The sequence below is a fragment of the Natrix helvetica genome (assembly GCF_964273705.1).
Source record: "Natrix helvetica genome assembly, chromosome: 1".
NCBI classification, from domain to species: domain Eukaryota; kingdom Metazoa; phylum Chordata; class Lepidosauria; order Squamata; family Natricidae; genus Natrix; species Natrix helvetica.
This window is the reverse complement of record NC_138548.1, coordinates 221,141,780-221,159,883: the sequence shown is the minus strand read 5'-3', so window position 1 is coordinate 221,159,883 and position 18,104 is coordinate 221,141,780. Positions and strand designations below refer to the sequence as shown.

At 41.0% G+C, this 18,104-nt stretch overlaps 2 protein-coding genes across 2 annotated transcripts in view; one reads left to right on the top strand and one right to left on the bottom strand.

Annotated features, from left to right (window-relative positions):
- The window catches only part of GLS2 (glutaminase 2), a 27,440-nt gene extending 13,110 nt beyond the window's left edge, over positions 1-14,330 (top strand). Inside the window, 6 exon segments of the mRNA XM_081961556.1 lie at positions 3,274-3,450; positions 5,652-5,783; positions 8,967-9,116; positions 9,915-9,928; positions 11,474-12,960; positions 13,584-14,330. Of these exon segments, the coding sequence (XP_081817682.1) occupies positions 3,274-3,450; positions 5,652-5,783; positions 8,967-9,116; positions 9,915-9,928; positions 11,474-11,630 (630 nt within the window). The 3' untranslated portion in view covers positions 11,631-12,960; positions 13,584-14,330.
- On the bottom strand, positions 13,775-18,104 carry SPRYD4 (SPRY domain containing 4). Its single transcript, XM_081940656.1, has 2 exons — positions 17,950-18,104; positions 13,775-15,292 (listed from the first exon to the last, which is right to left on the bottom strand). The coding sequence occupies exons 1-2, from the start codon at positions 18,041-18,043 to the stop codon at positions 14,745-14,747; spliced, it is 642 nt and encodes a 213-aa protein (XP_081796782.1). The 5' UTR covers positions 18,044-18,104; the 3' UTR covers positions 13,775-14,744.

Sequence of the window (18,104 nt, the reverse complement as noted above, 5' to 3'; positions counted from 1 at the left end):
ACAATCTCCTGGAGTATTTAGCAATGAAGGGTGAAAAACATGCAGAACACAAGGGCATGCTTTCTAAATGACAAAGTGGCAAGCAGTATTTCTGATGGATTCAATTAGAACGGGGAAGCTGCAGCCTGCAGGAGCATTCAATGGCAGCTCTTGACTTGTATTTCCAGCAGGGACGTGCGGTCAGGGGAGGCAGGGGAGGCAGAGCCTCACCGCTCTCATTATGAAAAGAAAAAAAGGGAAAAGGCACACGTGGTCCAATTCCCTGCCTTCCTGAGTCAACATGAAGGGGACTGCGGAGCACGCTCTGCGGTCCCGCAGCTCTCACTCTGCGGTCCCCTTCATGTTGACTCAGGAAGGTGGGGAATGGGACCACGTGTGCAGGAGGCTGAGGCTGCCTCAGCCTCCTGCACAGGTGGTCTCATTCCCCGCCTTCCTGATGATGTCACCAGCCTCACCAGCCATAAACCTCACCGCACGTCACTGATTTCCAGGTAAGTTGCTGTCCGAGTTTTGGCAGCGTGACTATTATTATGAGATAAACCCAGGAGCAAAACAGAGCATACAGCACACAGAGCCTTTATATAGTTAATAGTAGTTTATCACCTTATCACTCAGCTACAGACACAAAGAGAGAATGAGATACACGATGAGAGAAAGAATCGCCCTCTAATGGACACACACACACACCATATATATATATATATATATATATATATATATATATATATATATATATATATATATATATATATATATATATATATATATATATATATATATATATATATATATATATATATATATATATATATATATATGTTGTATTTGTGCTGATAAAATAAAGGGAGACTAGTATAGATCCATTTCGAGCTATTTAGCTCTCATCAGCTAGCCATATGAGAGCTAAATAGCTCAAAATGGATCTATACTAGTCTCCCTTTATTTTATCAGCACAAATACAACACAAATATAAAAAGGCAACATTAAAAATAAAAATATGGGTTTCAGCCTGGATGGTTTTCTGTGATGAGCCGAAAGGACAGAAAGAGGGAGGAGTGAGCTCCCTCCCATATTAGGTCATACCAGGGGTTGTAACACAAACACACACACACACACACACACACACACACACACACACACACATATATATATATGTCTTTGGTTGTTCGGGTTTTCTCCCGCGTAGAATTGGAAGTATCTTCACGACGTTTCGATGAAGTCTCATTCATCATCTTCAGGCTGCTGCTTCCGGCTTGGTGCTTCTGGCTTGGTGCTTCCAGGAGCAATGTGAGATCTCAGCCGGTTCCTCTTTTTAACTGCCAGTGGGGGTTTGTGCTGATTGGGTGGGAGCTTGGCTGCATTCTGATTGGGTAGAGGTGTATTATGATTGGTAGGGGGCTTGGCTGTGCTCTGATTGGATGGGAGTTTGGCTGTGCTCTGATTGGATGGGGGCGTGTTCTGTTTGGGTGGGGGCCTGGTTGTGCTTGTGTTAGTCTGAGTTGCAGAGGGATTTGAGCTGGTGAGCTGCGTTACTGTTGTTTGGCTTCGCGTTTGTGGTCGTGCCACATCTCCGTGGTGGGCATCAGTTTGCTTCATGTATGGATTGGAGGGGTTTAAGGTGGCTAATAATGCAGCTGTGGTCTGGCTTCTGGTTTGTGGTCGGGCTTCTGGTTTGTGGTCATTATCGGTGTGGGTTTGGGCTTGCTTTTTGCGTGGATGTGTGATAGTGACATCCTGTGTGGTTTTCGTGAGTGTGGGTCTGGTATCATTCTTAGTGTTAGGGACTCGTTTGTCAGTGAGGGCGGGTTTCCAAATGGCTGGTAGGCGGGAGGTATCATCTCGTTTATTCATGCTGTGTGGTCGTTTTTCTATCTCAATAGCTTCTCTGATTATTCTGTTGTTAAAGTGTTCAATTTTGGCAATAGTTCTGGTCTTTTTAAAGTCTATATCATGTCCTGTGGCTTTGAGGTGTTGGACCAGGGAAGAAGTTGGTTCCTCCTTTCTGACTGAGTTTTTGTGTTCTTCAATGCGTGCCTTTATTCTTCTGTTGGTTTGTCCGATGTATGTGGTGGGGCAGGTGGGGCATGGGATTTCATATACTCCTTGATATACTCCTATATATATATAGACACCACATTGCATCAGTCTTACATTGCATCAGCTTTCAGGTTACAACCTTACATCAGCTGGCAGCTATTAAATCCTCATTACCTGACAGTTGCATTTTGAACTGCAGCTGAGCTGGTATATCCAAAACAACCCTTTTGAGTTTGAGGGAGGCAAAAAAAAAACCATTTCAGGGTGAATCTTTTTTTTTTAAGTAAATATTACAGGGCTGGATGAATAAGTTTTCCAAACCTATTCCTCTAGATCAGAGGTGGGGAACTATGGCCCTTTTGTGACTTGTGGACTTCAACTCCCAAGTCCACAAGTCATAAAGAGGCCATGGTTCCCCACCCCTGCTGTAGATTAATATCCCACAGACCAGTGTCTTCAAAACTATCTACAAAACTATAATCCCCATCATCCCCATTTAGCAGATTCTTGGCATTGACAATTTACACTGATGCATAAGACAGGCATCAGGTCAAAAAGGTTGATTTTGTATATTTGGCCAGAACCTTATTGTCAGGATTCCAACCAGTGCCCTAATTAAAACATGAATCTCAAGCCGAGGTTTAAAAGAAATCCAGTTATTTATTAGGAGCATCATGTCGGCACAATCCAAGTGAAGCCAACTCTGACCTCACTTAATTTGGGCCTTGGCTCTGACCCTGTTTCCCCCTCCCCCGCAAGGTGTGTCATCCGTTACATTCCCCAATGAAGCAATTTTGTGTGTTGTAAAAGTCACTCCCTCCGGCCACTATGGATCTCCGTGTAGATGGCCTTGACATTTGCTGTCTGGAATGTGCTTTGTTTTGACTGAGGTGCAAACTCCTTGATACAGCTGCAAGGCTCAATTCCCCATCCCCCTGCCTATGGCAACTCAAGAGTCGGTCGGGAAAGCTTCGCAAGTTGCCACATTCTTTGTTCCATTGCATATTACTTTTTCACCTGAAAAGAGACTTTCACATAATCAGAATTCACATCTGTAATCCTTCATTTTTCAAGAAATATTATATCAGGTGTTTTCTCTGTGTTAAATTTGTGTATAGATCCTGAATTTTCACTCCAAGCGTTGGTTAGGAATGATTTCTGGGCTTCTTACTAAGATGTTATTAAAATTAATTTCTCCTTTTTTAAAAAAAAACAACTTTGCCCCCTCCTATGAATTTTTGTTCTGTTGAAGTGACTTGTGAGTCTGGAAGTGTCATGGCAGCCACACTTGCCAATGGTGGTATCTGCCCTATCACAGGCGAGTGTGTCCTCAGTGAGGAAGCCATCCGCAATACCCTTAGCCTCATGCATTCTTGTGGCATGTACAACTTCTCGGGGCAGTTTGCCTTCCATGTAAGTTTTTGCTCTGTTTTGGGTGGGGTTGGAAGAAGACACAGGAGTGAGCATCCAGAAAGAGGATGGGACTATTTTCATGTGAGCCAAGGTGGCGCAGTGGTTAGAGTGCAGTACTGCAGGCTACTTCAGCTGACTGCTAGCTGCAGTTCAAATCTCACCAGGCTGAAGGTTGACTCAGCCTTCCATCCTTTTGAGGTGGGTAAAAGGAGGACCCAGATTGTTGGGGGCAATAGGCTGACTCTGTAAACAGCTTAGAGAGGACTGTAAAAGTACTATGAAGCTGTATATAAGTCTAAAGTGCTCTTGCTATGACAGCTGATCTCGGTGGGAATTCTCTTCTAAAGGCTGTTCCTATCCATTGAAACGGTCAGATGAATAAGGTGCTACTGAGCATCTCACATGACCAAAGAAATACCATATGTAGACGGAAATGAAGCGGAAACAACACTTTTGAAAGTCCCTATACCATGCTGAGGCCTATGCCATGGCTTGACTCATTTAACAAAACGGAGGTAGACCACTTTGCAACTATTCATGTAGTGACTGTTCAAAGTTACAACAGCACTGAAAAAAGTGACTTATGACTTATTATGACCATTGCAGCAAGCCTATGGTTATGTGATTAAAATTCGCATGCTTAGTACCTGGTTCATATTTATGACGATTTCAGTGTCCCACAATCATGTCATCGCCTTTTGAGACCTTCTGACAAGCAAACTCAATGGGAAGCCAGATTCACTTAACAACCGTGTTACTAACTGAACAACTGCAGTGATTCACTTAACAACCGGGGGAAGAAAAGTCGTAAAATGGGGCAAAACTCACTTAACAACTGTCTCGCTTAGCAGCAGAAATTTGGGACTCATTGCAATCGTACGTGGAGGACTACCTGTACAGTTGCCTGGGTTCAAATGACATAGTCGGCTAAAACCAAATATGCCACATGATATCATAGTATGAGGTGTGAACTAGATCTGGGAAGGTTGTACCAGCTGCCACATACTCCATTTGCCTCACCCAAATATTCAAGATATCAGGAGATGGTACAATTTTGTCTAGAGAGGCTTATGTCCATGCTGGAGACTTGTGGTTCAGCAGTGGGGAAGACACTTTGCTGCTGTAATGTGCTGAGGCTTGAGATGCTGTAGGATACTTCTTGGCTTGTGTTGATCTCAGCTCATTTCTGACAGCTGTATGCTGACATTCTTTGGAAAAACATAGGGCAATTTATTTATGCAATGCAATCTCCTCTCTTGGGCACTTGTTCCTTGATACACATGTGCCACAGGTGGCATGCAGAGCCCTCTCTATGGGCACACTAACCGTTGCCCCAGCCCAGCTCCACCAGGCTTGTGCGCATGCCTCCCCCCAGCCAGCTGATTTTCTGCTGTCTGCCACACATATGTGGGTGGGCGGGGCGCATGTGCGGGGAAGTGTTTGCATTGCATTTTGGGGGGTTGCCACGTGCGATTTTGGGCCTAGAAAGCTCCTGCACCAACCTAGAAGCCAAAAATGGGCGAGGGGGGGCACATGCACGGGTATGCATGCACATGTGCAGGGGGTGGGGCACATGTACAGGGGGGGCAGATGCATGCACGGGGCAGGATGCATGCATGGGGAGCAAGGTGCATGCACAGGGGGCACTTGCATTGCATTTTGGAGTTTCATGCATGCACGCGTTTGTGTGCATGCACACATGGTTTGGGCTCTGCAGTTAGCCATCACTGTCTGTAGCATCTATCCACTCTCTTCAGTCATCCTGGCATGGTGCTTTGCAAAGGAGGGGCAACCAGAAATGCACCATTCTTAAAAATGGGTGTGCGTGTATCAGACCAGAATTGTGGTTACAGTACTTGTATACACATTCACTTCTGCTTTCCGAAATGCTTCTCTCTAGTGCTATTTCCATGCTTCATCTGCATGGTAATAGCCACCACTTTCATTTCCCCAGCCCAGCATGAAATGTAATTCTGCACCAGGCAAAGCCCAATTTACACCTGCAAAGAGCTTCCAGAATTAATAACACAACCGGAATATACTGCAAATTGGGTATCTGCTTTGCCATTGGCAGCGATCAACTTTATCTCTTTGTCCCTCAATTGTACTTACTTGGTTTAACGCTGAATAGGAGGAAGAGCTTTGAGATACTTAAAATGTGGGTTGTTATATCCTTCACGTAATCTCTTTCTCATTACCAGGTTGGCTTTCCTGCCAAATCTGCAGTCTCTGGGGCTATCCTGCTGCTGGTGCCCAATGTTATGGGAATGATGGGTCTATCGCCCCCTCTGGATAAAGCTGGCAACAGCACGAGAGGAATTGGATTTTGTCAGGTAAGTTTCATGAAACTACAGACATGACAGAAGGAGCCTTTTTAAGAGAGCCTGTGAGAACCATGGATGGAAAAGTGACAGAACTGGGTTGATGGGTGGGCAGAGGTTTTGTGCAAGTCGCTCTCCAGTCTCTGTTTCTTATGAGTAACACTGTAATAAAGATAGAAATGAAAAACGCTCTCCCTATTAAATGAAGGGTAACTGGGGGGAAAATGACAACATACCATATTTTTCGGAGTATAAGATGCACCTTTTCCCCGTCTAAAAGAGGGTGGAAATGTTAGTGCATCGTATACACCGAATACAGCCATTTTTGGCCTTCCGAAGCCCTACCCCCGCATCCCATTTTGCAAAAAAAAATGAGCTGTTTTCCCTTCCTCCAGACCCCAGAAGCACTCTGCAGGCTTCAGCAGGACTGGGGGAAGGCAAAAATGCCCCCGTTTTTGCAAATAATGGCCCATTTTTCACCCATTTTTCACAAAAACAGAGGCATTTTGGCCTTCCCCCAGCCATGCTGTAGCCTGCAGAGTGCTCCTGGGGGCCGGGGAAGGACAAAAACTTTTTTGTCTTACTTACCTCTTTGAAATCTTGGTGCGTCTTATATACCAGTGCATCTTATAGTCTGAAAAATACGGTAACTGATGTGCTTCTGGAATTTATGGGCTATATTTTATGTCATAACCCTGAAAACATATCAGAATGAACACCTACAAGAAAGTACAAATAGTTTTACCATGAAGCACTTGAACAGCTGAAGTCTCCCCACTTTTTTATGCCAAATTTTGAAATTCTTGATTATATTGGTATTGATAATCAAGTTGATGTTGATTCTTAGTAACTACATAATAAAAGTTCTCAAAGATGATCTGTCCCCCAACATGGCCCTTCAGGTTTTCCAGTGATGCATTCATGGCTGCGGAAATCACATCCATCAGCCTTGCTATTGGTTGTCTTTTCTTTTTCTTTTTTCTTTTCTTCCCCTTTTTCCATCATCCTGGATTTCTCAAGGGGCTAAGTCTTCGCATAATAAATCCAAAACATGATCATCTGAGTCTCAGATAAGAATTCCGGATTGATTTGTCCTTTGATCCATTCGTTGGTGGTTATCCATGTATTCTCAGGAAGCTTCTCTAACACCTATATTCAAAAGTGTCAATACTCTATCCTGCTTCTTCAGAGTTTGACTTTTGCTTCTCTAGCCTGTCCCAGGGAAAAGAATATCATGCATGAGTCTGATATTTATAGGTAGCCACATTGTCGTATCTTTTTAAAGGCTTTAATTTCTCTTCTATCAAATGCTAGTTTGTGACTTATTTCTTGATTGCTAGGCAGTCAGTCCTAAAAGCCAGAAGCTACCTGTCTTCAGTTAGTATGAAGGTTGGCTGCTGTACTTTTTAATAGTTTACACATAGTTAATCCAATTTTCTAGATACTCCTTGTGGTTTATTGTCAACCATCAGAGCAGGGTCATCAGCATAGTGCAGTTTATTGAGGTTTTTTCCTTTAACTTTTAAAACCATTCTCATCTTCTTCCAATCCAGCCTCCTGTACTGTTGTTAGTCGCAAAGTCACGTCCAACCCATCGCAACCCCATGGACAATGTTCCTCCAGGCCTTCCTGTCCTCTACCATCCTCTGGAGTCCATTTAAGCTCACCCTGGCTGCTTCGGTGACTCCATCCAGCCACCTCATTCTTTGTCGTCCCCTTCTTCTTTTGCTCTCAAACTTTCCTAGCATTAGGCTCTTCGCCAGTGAAGTGGCCAAAGTATTTGAGTTTCATCTTCAGGATCTGGCCTTCTAAAGGGCAATCAGGGTTCATCTCCTCTAGGACTGACAGATAATGTCCTTTACTGTACATTAAGCATATTACAGGGTGAATATGGAGACGAGAATCTATAGCCTTGTTCCATTTCTGTATGGAATATCAATATGGAGCCAATCTGTTTTTCCATGTTGTCAGGATTGCGGCTTTCTATCTCGTATATACGTTTCACATGAGGTTATGGATGATTTGGGATTCCATTTTCCTAAGGATATTACTTAGGAAAATAATTTAAATTGACTTTTTGCAGTCAATGAAGCATGAGCTAAAAGCCAGTTTGGTCTGCTGGTTAAGATATCAGGATAGAAATCAGGAGATTGTGAGTTCTAGTCCTGCCTTAGGCTGGGTTGTGAGGAAAATAGGGGGAAGGAGTATGCGCTATGTTCACTTCCTTGAATAATTTATTTAAAAAATAAAAATAAAAGTAGCATATAAATAAAAATAAAATAAATAATTGATTCTTTCTGATGTTCTTTGGATGTTTAGATTTTCCAGCATGCCTCAACAGGATTGCCTCTTGATTCTCAGCTTTTTCTAAAATGAACTTGAACATCTGGTATTTCCCCTTTCACAAGGGGCTCCAATCTGCATTGGATGATCCTGAGCATTATTTTTTGACATATGGAGTAAAGGATACTGGACAATTGTTTGCACATTTTATTAAGTCTTCTTTCTTTGATATTGGTACTAGAAGACTGACTCTATTGGCTAGGGTCTCGTACTTCAGAACTGCTGGCTTGGTTTGGTTAGAGCCAAACTAGAACTGACTGGTTTTTCCTCTGTTGTTGGCCACATATCTGTAGCTATTTCATCAATTCCTATTGTCTTTGGACTTGGTAATGACCAGAGCGCTTATCTGATTTTATCTTCTAATGTAGAGATTTTTGTAAGTAGGGAATATCTTCTAACGGAATGATTCTTAAACCGATTAACCGCCCCGATTAACCGCCCCGAGTCCCTTTTTGGGAGAGGGGGCGGTCTAGAAGCATGAATAATAAATAAATAAATAAACCTAATTACTCCCCTTTCCTGGTCTCAAATGTCATTACCCTCACACACTACACGCAAAAAACCCCAGATTGTTGTTTTACATAAGCATTTTGCAGCAGGAGTTCCAAACTGGAACATCAAGTCATTAACAAGCAGCTACAAATTGTTTCATTACTCCCAGGATATGTTCAAATTAGCCTCTTGGAGGAAAATGCCCAGAGTTTAAGAACCACTGTTCTGTGGCATCTTGGATGCTGCTGTTGCTTCCGTCTTCTTTAACCAATTACTAGAAAGCATTACAGTTTATTTCATAACTTTTCATTTCATTCCTTATTGATGCTTATTCTTGTCTTTTGACTGTTATTGCTTCAGGAATTGGTGTCCCTCTTCAATTTTCACAACTATGACAACTTGCTGCATTGCACCCGCAAGATGGACCCAAGCTGTGAAGGAGATGAAGTTAGGGTAAGAGACCAAGGGCCCTTGTATTGGAAAGATACTACAGATTTAAGTGGACTAGAATAGGAGAGAAACTCAGAGGACTTAAGAAGGTTAGAATAGCAGAGGTAAGTGAATGGCACAGGGCTTAAGATGCATAAAAGCAATATTTTATCAAGAAACTGATACACCTGAAGTCCTAGAGAGCACAGAATAGGGATTGCTCTGAGCCGTGGTGGCGCAATGGTTAGAATGCAGTACTGCAGGCTCTTTCTGCTGACTGCCAGCAGTTCAATTCCCACCGGCTCAAGGTTGACTCAACCTTCCATCCTTCCGAGGTCGGTAAAATGAGGACCCAGATTGTTGGGGGCAATATGCTGATTCCTTACACCGCTTAGAGAGGGTTGGAAAGCACTGTGAAGCGGTATATAAGTCTAAGTGCTGTTGCTATTGCCAACCTAGAGGGGTGAGACTCTCAGTTCAGGAGGGCAGTACAGATATTAAAAACATGGGATATCTTTGCCTTCTTGGTTTCAAGAATTCATTTATCCATCCATTCATTCAATTCTAACCCAGTTGTGGAAGAATTTTGTTTTGGGATATATATTCAGAATATTTGTTGAAAAATAATGTATTTTGAGTGCATCTGGCTTACAATAACTCATCTTCATGAACAAGACTCCTCCAGTACAATATAATTCCCTTCCCCAAAACTATGAAACCCCCCCACCCCCGGTTCCTATGGCAGCCGATAGCAAGCAAGCGTAGCAAAGCAGCCGTAAGCAAGTAACCAAGAACAGAGGCTGACCGGGACCTTATTCGGCATAAGGAACTGTTTCCACCAGCAGCTGCCTATAATATATTTCCCCTTTCTCTGTCTAGAACTCCTTGATCAGGTCAGTTTCATGTTCTTGTTATTCAAGAAGTTTGCATACTCATAACTTGTTTTAGGACTGGTTGGCCTCAGTTGTGGACAGAACTGTGAACAAAATAAAGTTTAGTCTGTGCAATGTGACTATCGTGACATCTGTGCATACCTAAAGGCCTCAACTGTAATTTAGCTTCTTCTCACCAAGGAGAGGATTCAACCTAGAAACAAGGAGGAACTTTCTGACAGTGAGAACAATCAACCAATGGAACAGCTTCCCTTTGGAAGTTGTGGGAGCTTCATCACTTGGGACTTTCAAGAAGAGGTTCGACTGCCATTTGTCAGAAATGTTGTAGGGTCTCCTGCTTGTAGGGGGATTGGACTAGATGACCTACAAGGTCCCTTCCAACTCTGTTAATCTGTTAAAATTCCTTTCTTTGTGAAAAAAAGATGCATTACAGTTGATGATCCAGAGTAGAAAGAAGGTTCATATATTGCTAAACTTAAGTCTAATTTGTTGTTTCAATTTAGTATGCTCTGTTAATTCAGAATTGGATATTGACAAGTCTCTATTATATTTCTCCCTGCTACATTAGGAACTTCCATAACAGTACTAAAACTGTCAGATTCCTTGTGTCAATAAGGTGTGCCATAACTTTGGGGAAATGTTATCACCTGACGTATCTTGCTTTTGGGAGAAAGATTCATTGATTCGTTGATGGCCTAAGAACTTAGTCTCCTTCCTAGTGCATACAATATGATTTGATACTCCAGAAATAAAAAGCCCTACTTGTTTTAATAGTAATCTTTATTTTGTAACATAGTACAAAACAATCTAGTAACCTTTGTAACGTAGTGGTTGGGGGGTGGGGTATATGAATTGTCCTAGTTTTAAGCCAATAGGGAATCTGATCCACAAATACTTACTTTGGATCTGTGTCAGAGTTCCAAGTTATAATTCCATATCAAGCGAAACTCCAAGGTAGGTAGATTTCTCAAACAATAGCTTATTGGAAATACCATATTGGCACAGATCTGGGGAAAACCGACTCGAAGCCTTCCACGGTTTTCACTTAATTAAAAATAAAAGGTTTCCCACTTTCTCAAAATAATCAGTCACATGGTCCACTTAAGGTGCCGGGTGACATCTCTCCGCCTTCCTCCGACCAGGTCTGAGAATGTCCTTGGTTCCCAAGAGAAAATATTTTGTTTTGGCTACAGAATGCCAGAATCCCAACTATCTCAAATCCCTCTCCCTCAGCTCCAGTGTGATAATGAAGCTGTCAAAAATGGCTTCAGTCAGATCAGTTTCAGGGTTGACAATCTGCTTAGTTGAGAAAGAGTGGATACAAGCTTTCCGTTGTTCCTCAGCACCTGGAACAGTCTTTCCCATTCTGGCATCTCCAGCGTATGTTGGGAACATAGTTCCCAGGGTTTTTAATCATTATGGCCTTTGTTAGAAATTACAAGAGTTATACCCTCAACCCATTAGAGGCCATCAGGCTGAGAAAAGCTGCTTTCACTAGACAGCGATTACAATATACAAATCTTCATAGTGTTGCCTTCTTTGCAGATGGGGAAACATTGCCTTGGATGATGCCATCCAGTTTCATCACCTGGAAGTGGTGAAGTTGCTCAAGGATTATCAAGAAAGCTACATATTGGGTCCCAGAAAGGCCAAGGAGGCAGCTGATGATCTCTCCAAGGAGAATTTGGAAAGTATGGTGTGAGAATGGTAGTTTCTACAATTGCTTTGTTAGCCCTGCTAAGGACTCGAACAAGAAGATAGACGAACAGAGAGAAACGACATTCTCCTCATTCCAAATTACTCCATTCGGTTGAGCAAGGCGGAGTTGTATTTTTCCACAATTGTCTTGTACAAGAGACTCTCTCCGGTGAACCTTGTATGAAAGTTCAGTACTCCCCTTCGACAGCACAAGTAAAATAGATAAAATCCCCAGGAACTGAGTTAGCAACTTTTGGTGAGAAACTAATTTTAGGTGTAGAAAAAGGAGAAAAAGTATGCTCAACTGCCATTTTGGGTTGCCTGATAAAATTCAAAGTAGCTATCACTATAAATGCTGAAAGTATTCAATTCCGACCTTCAATTTCGTAACTTAATGAAGCCTCCACATTGATTGTTTTCAATTCCTCCACTATGAATCCATTCTCTCCCTTGTCCAACCGTTCCCCCAATAGATATTTAAGCAAGAAGGGAAAACATACTTGTCTCTAATGTTTTTAAGGATTTCTGACTTTTGTCTGTCCCCACCTTCAAAAATAGTCAACCATTTCTATTATTGCCACTTACATTCCCTTTCCTACACACCATACCATCTGGGAAGGCTGCCGAGTTATCTCATAATACAGTTATGCCACTGGAGGATGTGGAGATATAACTCTTGCTTTTTAGGGAATTGGTTTTTAAAGTGTAGTAGCTGATGACCAAATTTGAAATTTAGTGCATCTATTCTGCTTCTTGTTTCCATAAAAAAAAATGAACGATGTCAAATTTGGATTGTGCGATTTGATAGACTGTCTGATTGAAAATTTTCATCACATGCACAATCACAACATGACTTCTATGATACTTGCAATCACTCACAAACCTCCATTTTCAGAAAGGCAAATTCAAGAAGCTAAAAATAATTTACACAAGCACCAGAATGGAAAGCAAAAACGGGGAAATAGCTTTTCTACCTTTATCTACACCGTTGCTCTCTCATATTCTGAGTCACTACTTCAAACACTTGTTCACCCACCAATCAGTCATTTCTCTCCTCCTCCCCCCAAAATTAATCACAGGTATGGGAAGATACTTCCAGGTCCAGCCACTACCCTATATACAGAAAACTATTGCCCGATCTTAAGCACATTCATTACCACACAGGAAATAAGTCCCCTTTGAGGGCTAATATGTGCAATCTAACGTGGCATAAGACATTCCATCAGCTGCTTGAAATGGCACTATCATTTTTCCTGCACCTGTCTTTTCAGCAGCTCCAATAAAAGTGGTCGGTTATTTTGGAATAGAATGGCAAAATACCCATCACAAAATCAGTCACTATGGGGAAGGCTGAGCCAAAATGGCGTTTCATCCCGCGCTCGTGTTGTTGTTACAAATGAACTGCCGTCTCTGAAAAATTCTTTGGGCTGGAATTATAAAACCTGGGTGAACCTAGAGGAATCTCTTTATATAACCCCTTGGATTGGGGAAAATTAAATATAATTAGAGGGGAGCTGTATTGAAGATCAATATCCCACACTAGATTTTGCCTGTTTCCTGGTCCCGCCCGGCGGCGCATCCCTACAGACGCCATTTTTTTCCTGCTTTGAATTATAACTTTTCCTGAACTTTGAAATGTCTCCAAAAAAGCCCCCACCCAAGCCAGCGTCAGCTCCATCTTCTTAAAAACATATTGCAATTGCTAATACAATGAAATGTGGAAGTGATATAAAATATGGTTGAAGATGCTAAAGAATTGAGTAAAATAACTGCTAATGTAAATGTAATAATGATATTTTGATATATATAAAACATGAAGAGATGTAAGATTCCGGGGAAGTACCACCTTCCGTATGATGTAGCTGTCAAAAATTTTTCTCCCACATTTATGTACCCTTTTCCCCAAAATATTTGAAAAAAAACCAATAAAACTTTTGTTTGAAAAAAAAAATATCAGCCACTATGGAACAGGAATCTTGAAGCAGTACAATGCTATGTTTCAATGTTGCTGCCAACAAGATTGGTAGGCTAATTTATCCATCTAGAATTTTTAACTACTGTGTGCATTTTTATCACAAGATTTCCAAACAGTGGATATCTGCAATCAGAAGTCCAGATAAAATAACATTGTTTTAGATGCTTTTATTTTTACACAGCATACAGAACTGCTCTTGCTACATCCAACATCAAGAAAAAGAAAACACTGCTTAAATATCTGTTGATTTCAGCTAATTTTAATTAATGTGATTATAATAAACGGTCGCAAATTCTTTATCTTTCTTTTTCGATGAATATCTGTAACTGCAGATGTATATGGGGACGATTCTTGTTCTTTCAACCAATCTAACAAAAGATAATCGGGGGCTGGTATTAATAAAGTAATTCCTACAACATTAATTTGTGTACTGTATTGTTTATGAATTCAGGAGAGTTGGATTTTCACTGGTCATGAGATGCCATCTGCTTAGTTCCAAGCTAATTTTGTCTTCTGACCCCACCAACAGGAGGCAATAGGTCCTTTGTGTTAAAAATCATTGTTCTTATCAAAATGGAAACGCCCTTCAAATATCTGAAAGCTTGAGCAAACATTTCTAACAGGAAAAGGAAATCTTACATAATTAAAAGGCATAAAGTGGTCCTTCTATAGTCAGACTGAGATATTGTTTGCTTAAGTTTGATGCAGAGGGGTTAGAGGAAGAATCCATATTCACATAGAGCTGCTCCAGAGCTTTCCTGATGGAGGCCATTGACAGGAACAGAATTTGTAGAGGTCTTGAAAACCATCCACCCCAAGGCAACTACTGTTCATGGGAATGACCTTGGCTGGCTCTTTGGTTGTCCTGAGGCAGAACAATGGTTCTGCAACACAGCAAGAGAAGGGAATGTCCTGACTCCTACAGAACTAGAGGCCTATGAGGTAAGGTATCAAATGGTGCAATTGATCACATAAACAATTGCTGCCTTAAAAAAGCTCATTTTTTTAAGCAACCCTTTCCTGACAAAACCAAAATAGCAGTGCAAGATAAATATGGCACAAGTAAATGATGGCAAATTTCACTCACGAAAGACAAGGAAACAGAAAAAAAAACCTCTCAGTATCAATACTCTTGAATAGATTTCAACTTTGCTTGAGCTTCTCAGGTACATCCAGGCCTGAGTGGGTGAGCAATTCACCATCCCAGAGGGCAAAGGCAGGCACTACGGGACCTCGGAACTCTGGCGACGTATTGTGGATAAACATATGTTGTCGTATATCTATCAAGCTAAATCTTTTGCGGTCATAGTCCAAGAATAGGCCGACTTTTTCTGGTTGGCCAATGTTAGTGATTGGAGTGGTTTCATTAGCAAACATGGCATTCCAGCAGTGATTTCCATAGGCAAAGACCCAGGAATTGTCATCCATTCCTATGCAGACTTCCCGGGAGATGTCCACATCTGCCACCCCAATGCGGAACTGTTGGGATCGTTTCACAGTCACTTCCCAGTAATGGCAGCCACTGGAGATGGTGGTGTCACCCAAAACTACAGCCCAGTCTCTGAAGCGTTCAGGGTTTCGGGGCACTCTGGTGGGGTCAATCCCCAGCATACGATAGAGGACCCCAGTGTCCTTTTTGAATAAATCCAAGCTGCTGTGGGCTGTTTTCTCATCTAATTTGAAACTGATCTCTGAAATAAGAAAAAATATATATAAGGACCAAACTTTTGCCTTACCTTTATATGTGACTCCTTTGTTCTTAAGAATTGTCTTCCTAACTAGATAAACAATTTACCAACTTCTGTTGACAGCAATACATTTCTATTAATCATTCAATAATGTTATATTTTGGCTAACTACCGTATTTTTCGGAGTATAAGATGCACCGGAGTATAAGAGTATAAGATTTTGAAGAGACAGATTTTTTTTAAAAAGTTTTTGCGCTCTGTAGACCTCCCAAAAACAGGCCCGTTTTTCCCAAAAACGGGCACATTTTTTTCTTTAAAAAAAAGGGCATGAATAGCCTTTAGGAGGCTTATAGAGTGCTCCTGGGGGTTGGGGGTGCAAAATTGAACAAAAAACGGCCCATTTTTTACTCATTTCTGCCCTCTCCAGCTCCCAGGAGCACTCTATAAGCCTCCTAAAGGCTATGCATGGCCATTTTGGTGAAGGAGGCAGGGTTTCGGGAGGCAAAAAAAATGCTGTACTCAGTGTATAAAACGCACCCAGATTTTCACCCTCTTTTTTGACAGAAAAAGGTGCGTCTTATACTCCGAAAAATACGGTAGCCTTTCCAATCTGGTATCTGCCAGATGCTTGAGAACACCCTGAATTCCTAACTAACATAGCCAAAGGTCAAGAGTTCTAGGAGTTCCAGTTCAAAGTATCAGGAAGGTATGAGACCATGATAAGTTTAGTAAATGCATCTCTTTCATTCAATTAAATATACTTAGCGGGTTGAGTTAAGCTTGCATCAGTTTGCAGTTATAGTACAAAATATTTTTCCTTAAAATTACGCAGCTGCACTTTATAACTAAATTATTTTGGAAAAAGTTTGCTATAATACGTACATATGTAACCAACATTTTAAAAGATTTAATAATTAAAATTATACCAAATATGTTTGAAAATGGCAATACATTAATAGCAAACTTTACCAAAAACCTACCGGTATATCTCTCATAGAATTGATTCCCACAAGTGCTGTAATTGTTAATATACTTGGAGGGAATTCAGTATTTTGGAGTGGAACGCCCATCTATGCCCAAATCTTACATAAATAAATTTACAAAACTTGTATACTGACTGACTCAACGATTCTTGACAGCTCACAATCTAACAAGTGAAATGTAGAGCAGAGAAGTCTAACCTATGAAAACGTAGCAGTATTGAGAAGCAATGGCAAGATGTTAATGATAACAGACATTTAATATTTAAAAAGAGATGTAGTTATGGCTACATCTCACTGGAATTTCACCTGTCACCAAATAAAGAATTGTATTTAGTAAATCAATTTTTATGGATATCCAATTTACAAATGAAATTCTGTATAGTTCATAACACATTACAAAAAATAAAAGAGAACAGCATCAACAAAACTTTTTTAAAAACTGTGGTACAGTAGTTGTCAAAACGTTCAACAAGACTAGTGTCAGCCCTCATGGACCATTTAACATTCTGTTCCCGTGCCCTGGACCACAGACATTTCTGCAATGCTTTACTGAAGTGATGTTAAGTAAGATCAAGGCCAATCTAATATGGGGGCGGGGTGGGGGGAAGTGATGGTGTTCCAGAAGGCAGTAGCTATAATTTATTTGCAATCATTATTTTTCCGTGACAGCATATATAAAGATGGAAGATTTTTTTAAAAAATGTGGATAAGTAACCAGTCACTTGCAGAATAATAGTGTATAATACTATTAGTGGCCACCTGATTCCAGGACAATTTTTGAAGGCTATCCACTGTATGCTAATTGGGAATAGGTCTGTCAATTATTATTGATTCTAAAGTTGTTTCTAGGCAAAAAGTGTTACTCATAGCAATGAGTTTGTAAAAATACAATGGAGCAAAATATAAACAAGTGAACCACTGGAAAAAGAACAAAAGCGGAAAAAATACATTACCCTCTCATATAATGACTATAAAGAACTATAGGAGAATAGAAAACTGTCAATTCAAGTAAGAGTTTAGCATCAGAAAGCTTTTTAAAACATGTTTAAGTCTCACTCCAGTTTATTGCATATTTCTAATTAAATGCTTTAATATTCATACGGGCTCTCTAAACAACCTTACTTGGAAACAATCTCAATGAAACTTAAGATGGTTATGAGTAGGTGCAGTTCACGCTGAGGAATAGCACATTCACTTGAAAAATACACATTTTCCGAAACTAGAAAAAACTGCACTCTTTTCCCCTTTGCCTATTTAATCCTGGAGCTCTGCTAATAATCCCGTTACTAAAAGAAGTAAACTGATATTTGCCTCAACAAAAAAATATTGTCGGGTCAAATCCTTTAATTTCCAAAAGATATCAGACTATAATATTATAAAAGACTACCAGAAAAAAAAGTCCATGCATCCTCAACTTAAATCTTGCGTGTAACTTTAAACAGCAGCGTGACTGAAAAATTCAACAGAAAACGCTTTGGCTGAAGAGATTTTTACTACTGAATTTCTACAGCTCCCGAAGTAGCGAAGGGCACAGAAGCACTTTAAAAGAATAAATCGGAGTGCCAAATACGTGGCCAAAGTCTTGAAGGAACAAAAGAAACAGTGGGAGCGTTGGCTGCAGCGTTAGCCGCTCTCTACGATTAGCCAGCTTTCTAGGCGAAGGACAAAATTTTCTACCTCTCCGGAACATCTGGCGGTATCCGAGGCTGCACAAACCCCAGCCCTGACTTCTCACGCCTCTCAGGATGGGCGCCGCCATCTTGGAATTCATAAGTCACGTGAAACTAGCGGTCTGAAGCTAAATATGGGAGCCATCTTGGAGGCGGGCATAA

Excerpts from the sequence above, each read along its gene's own strand:
- SPRYD4 (XM_081940656.1), bottom strand. The coding sequence starts at position 18,043 with ATGAATTCCAAGATGGCGGCGCCCATCCTGAGAGGCGTGAGAAGTCAG. Across the intron at positions 15,293-17,949 it reads CCGCCAGATGTTCCGGAGAG|AGATCAGTTTCAAATTAGAT; the intron begins GTAGAAAATTTT and ends TTCTTATTTCAG.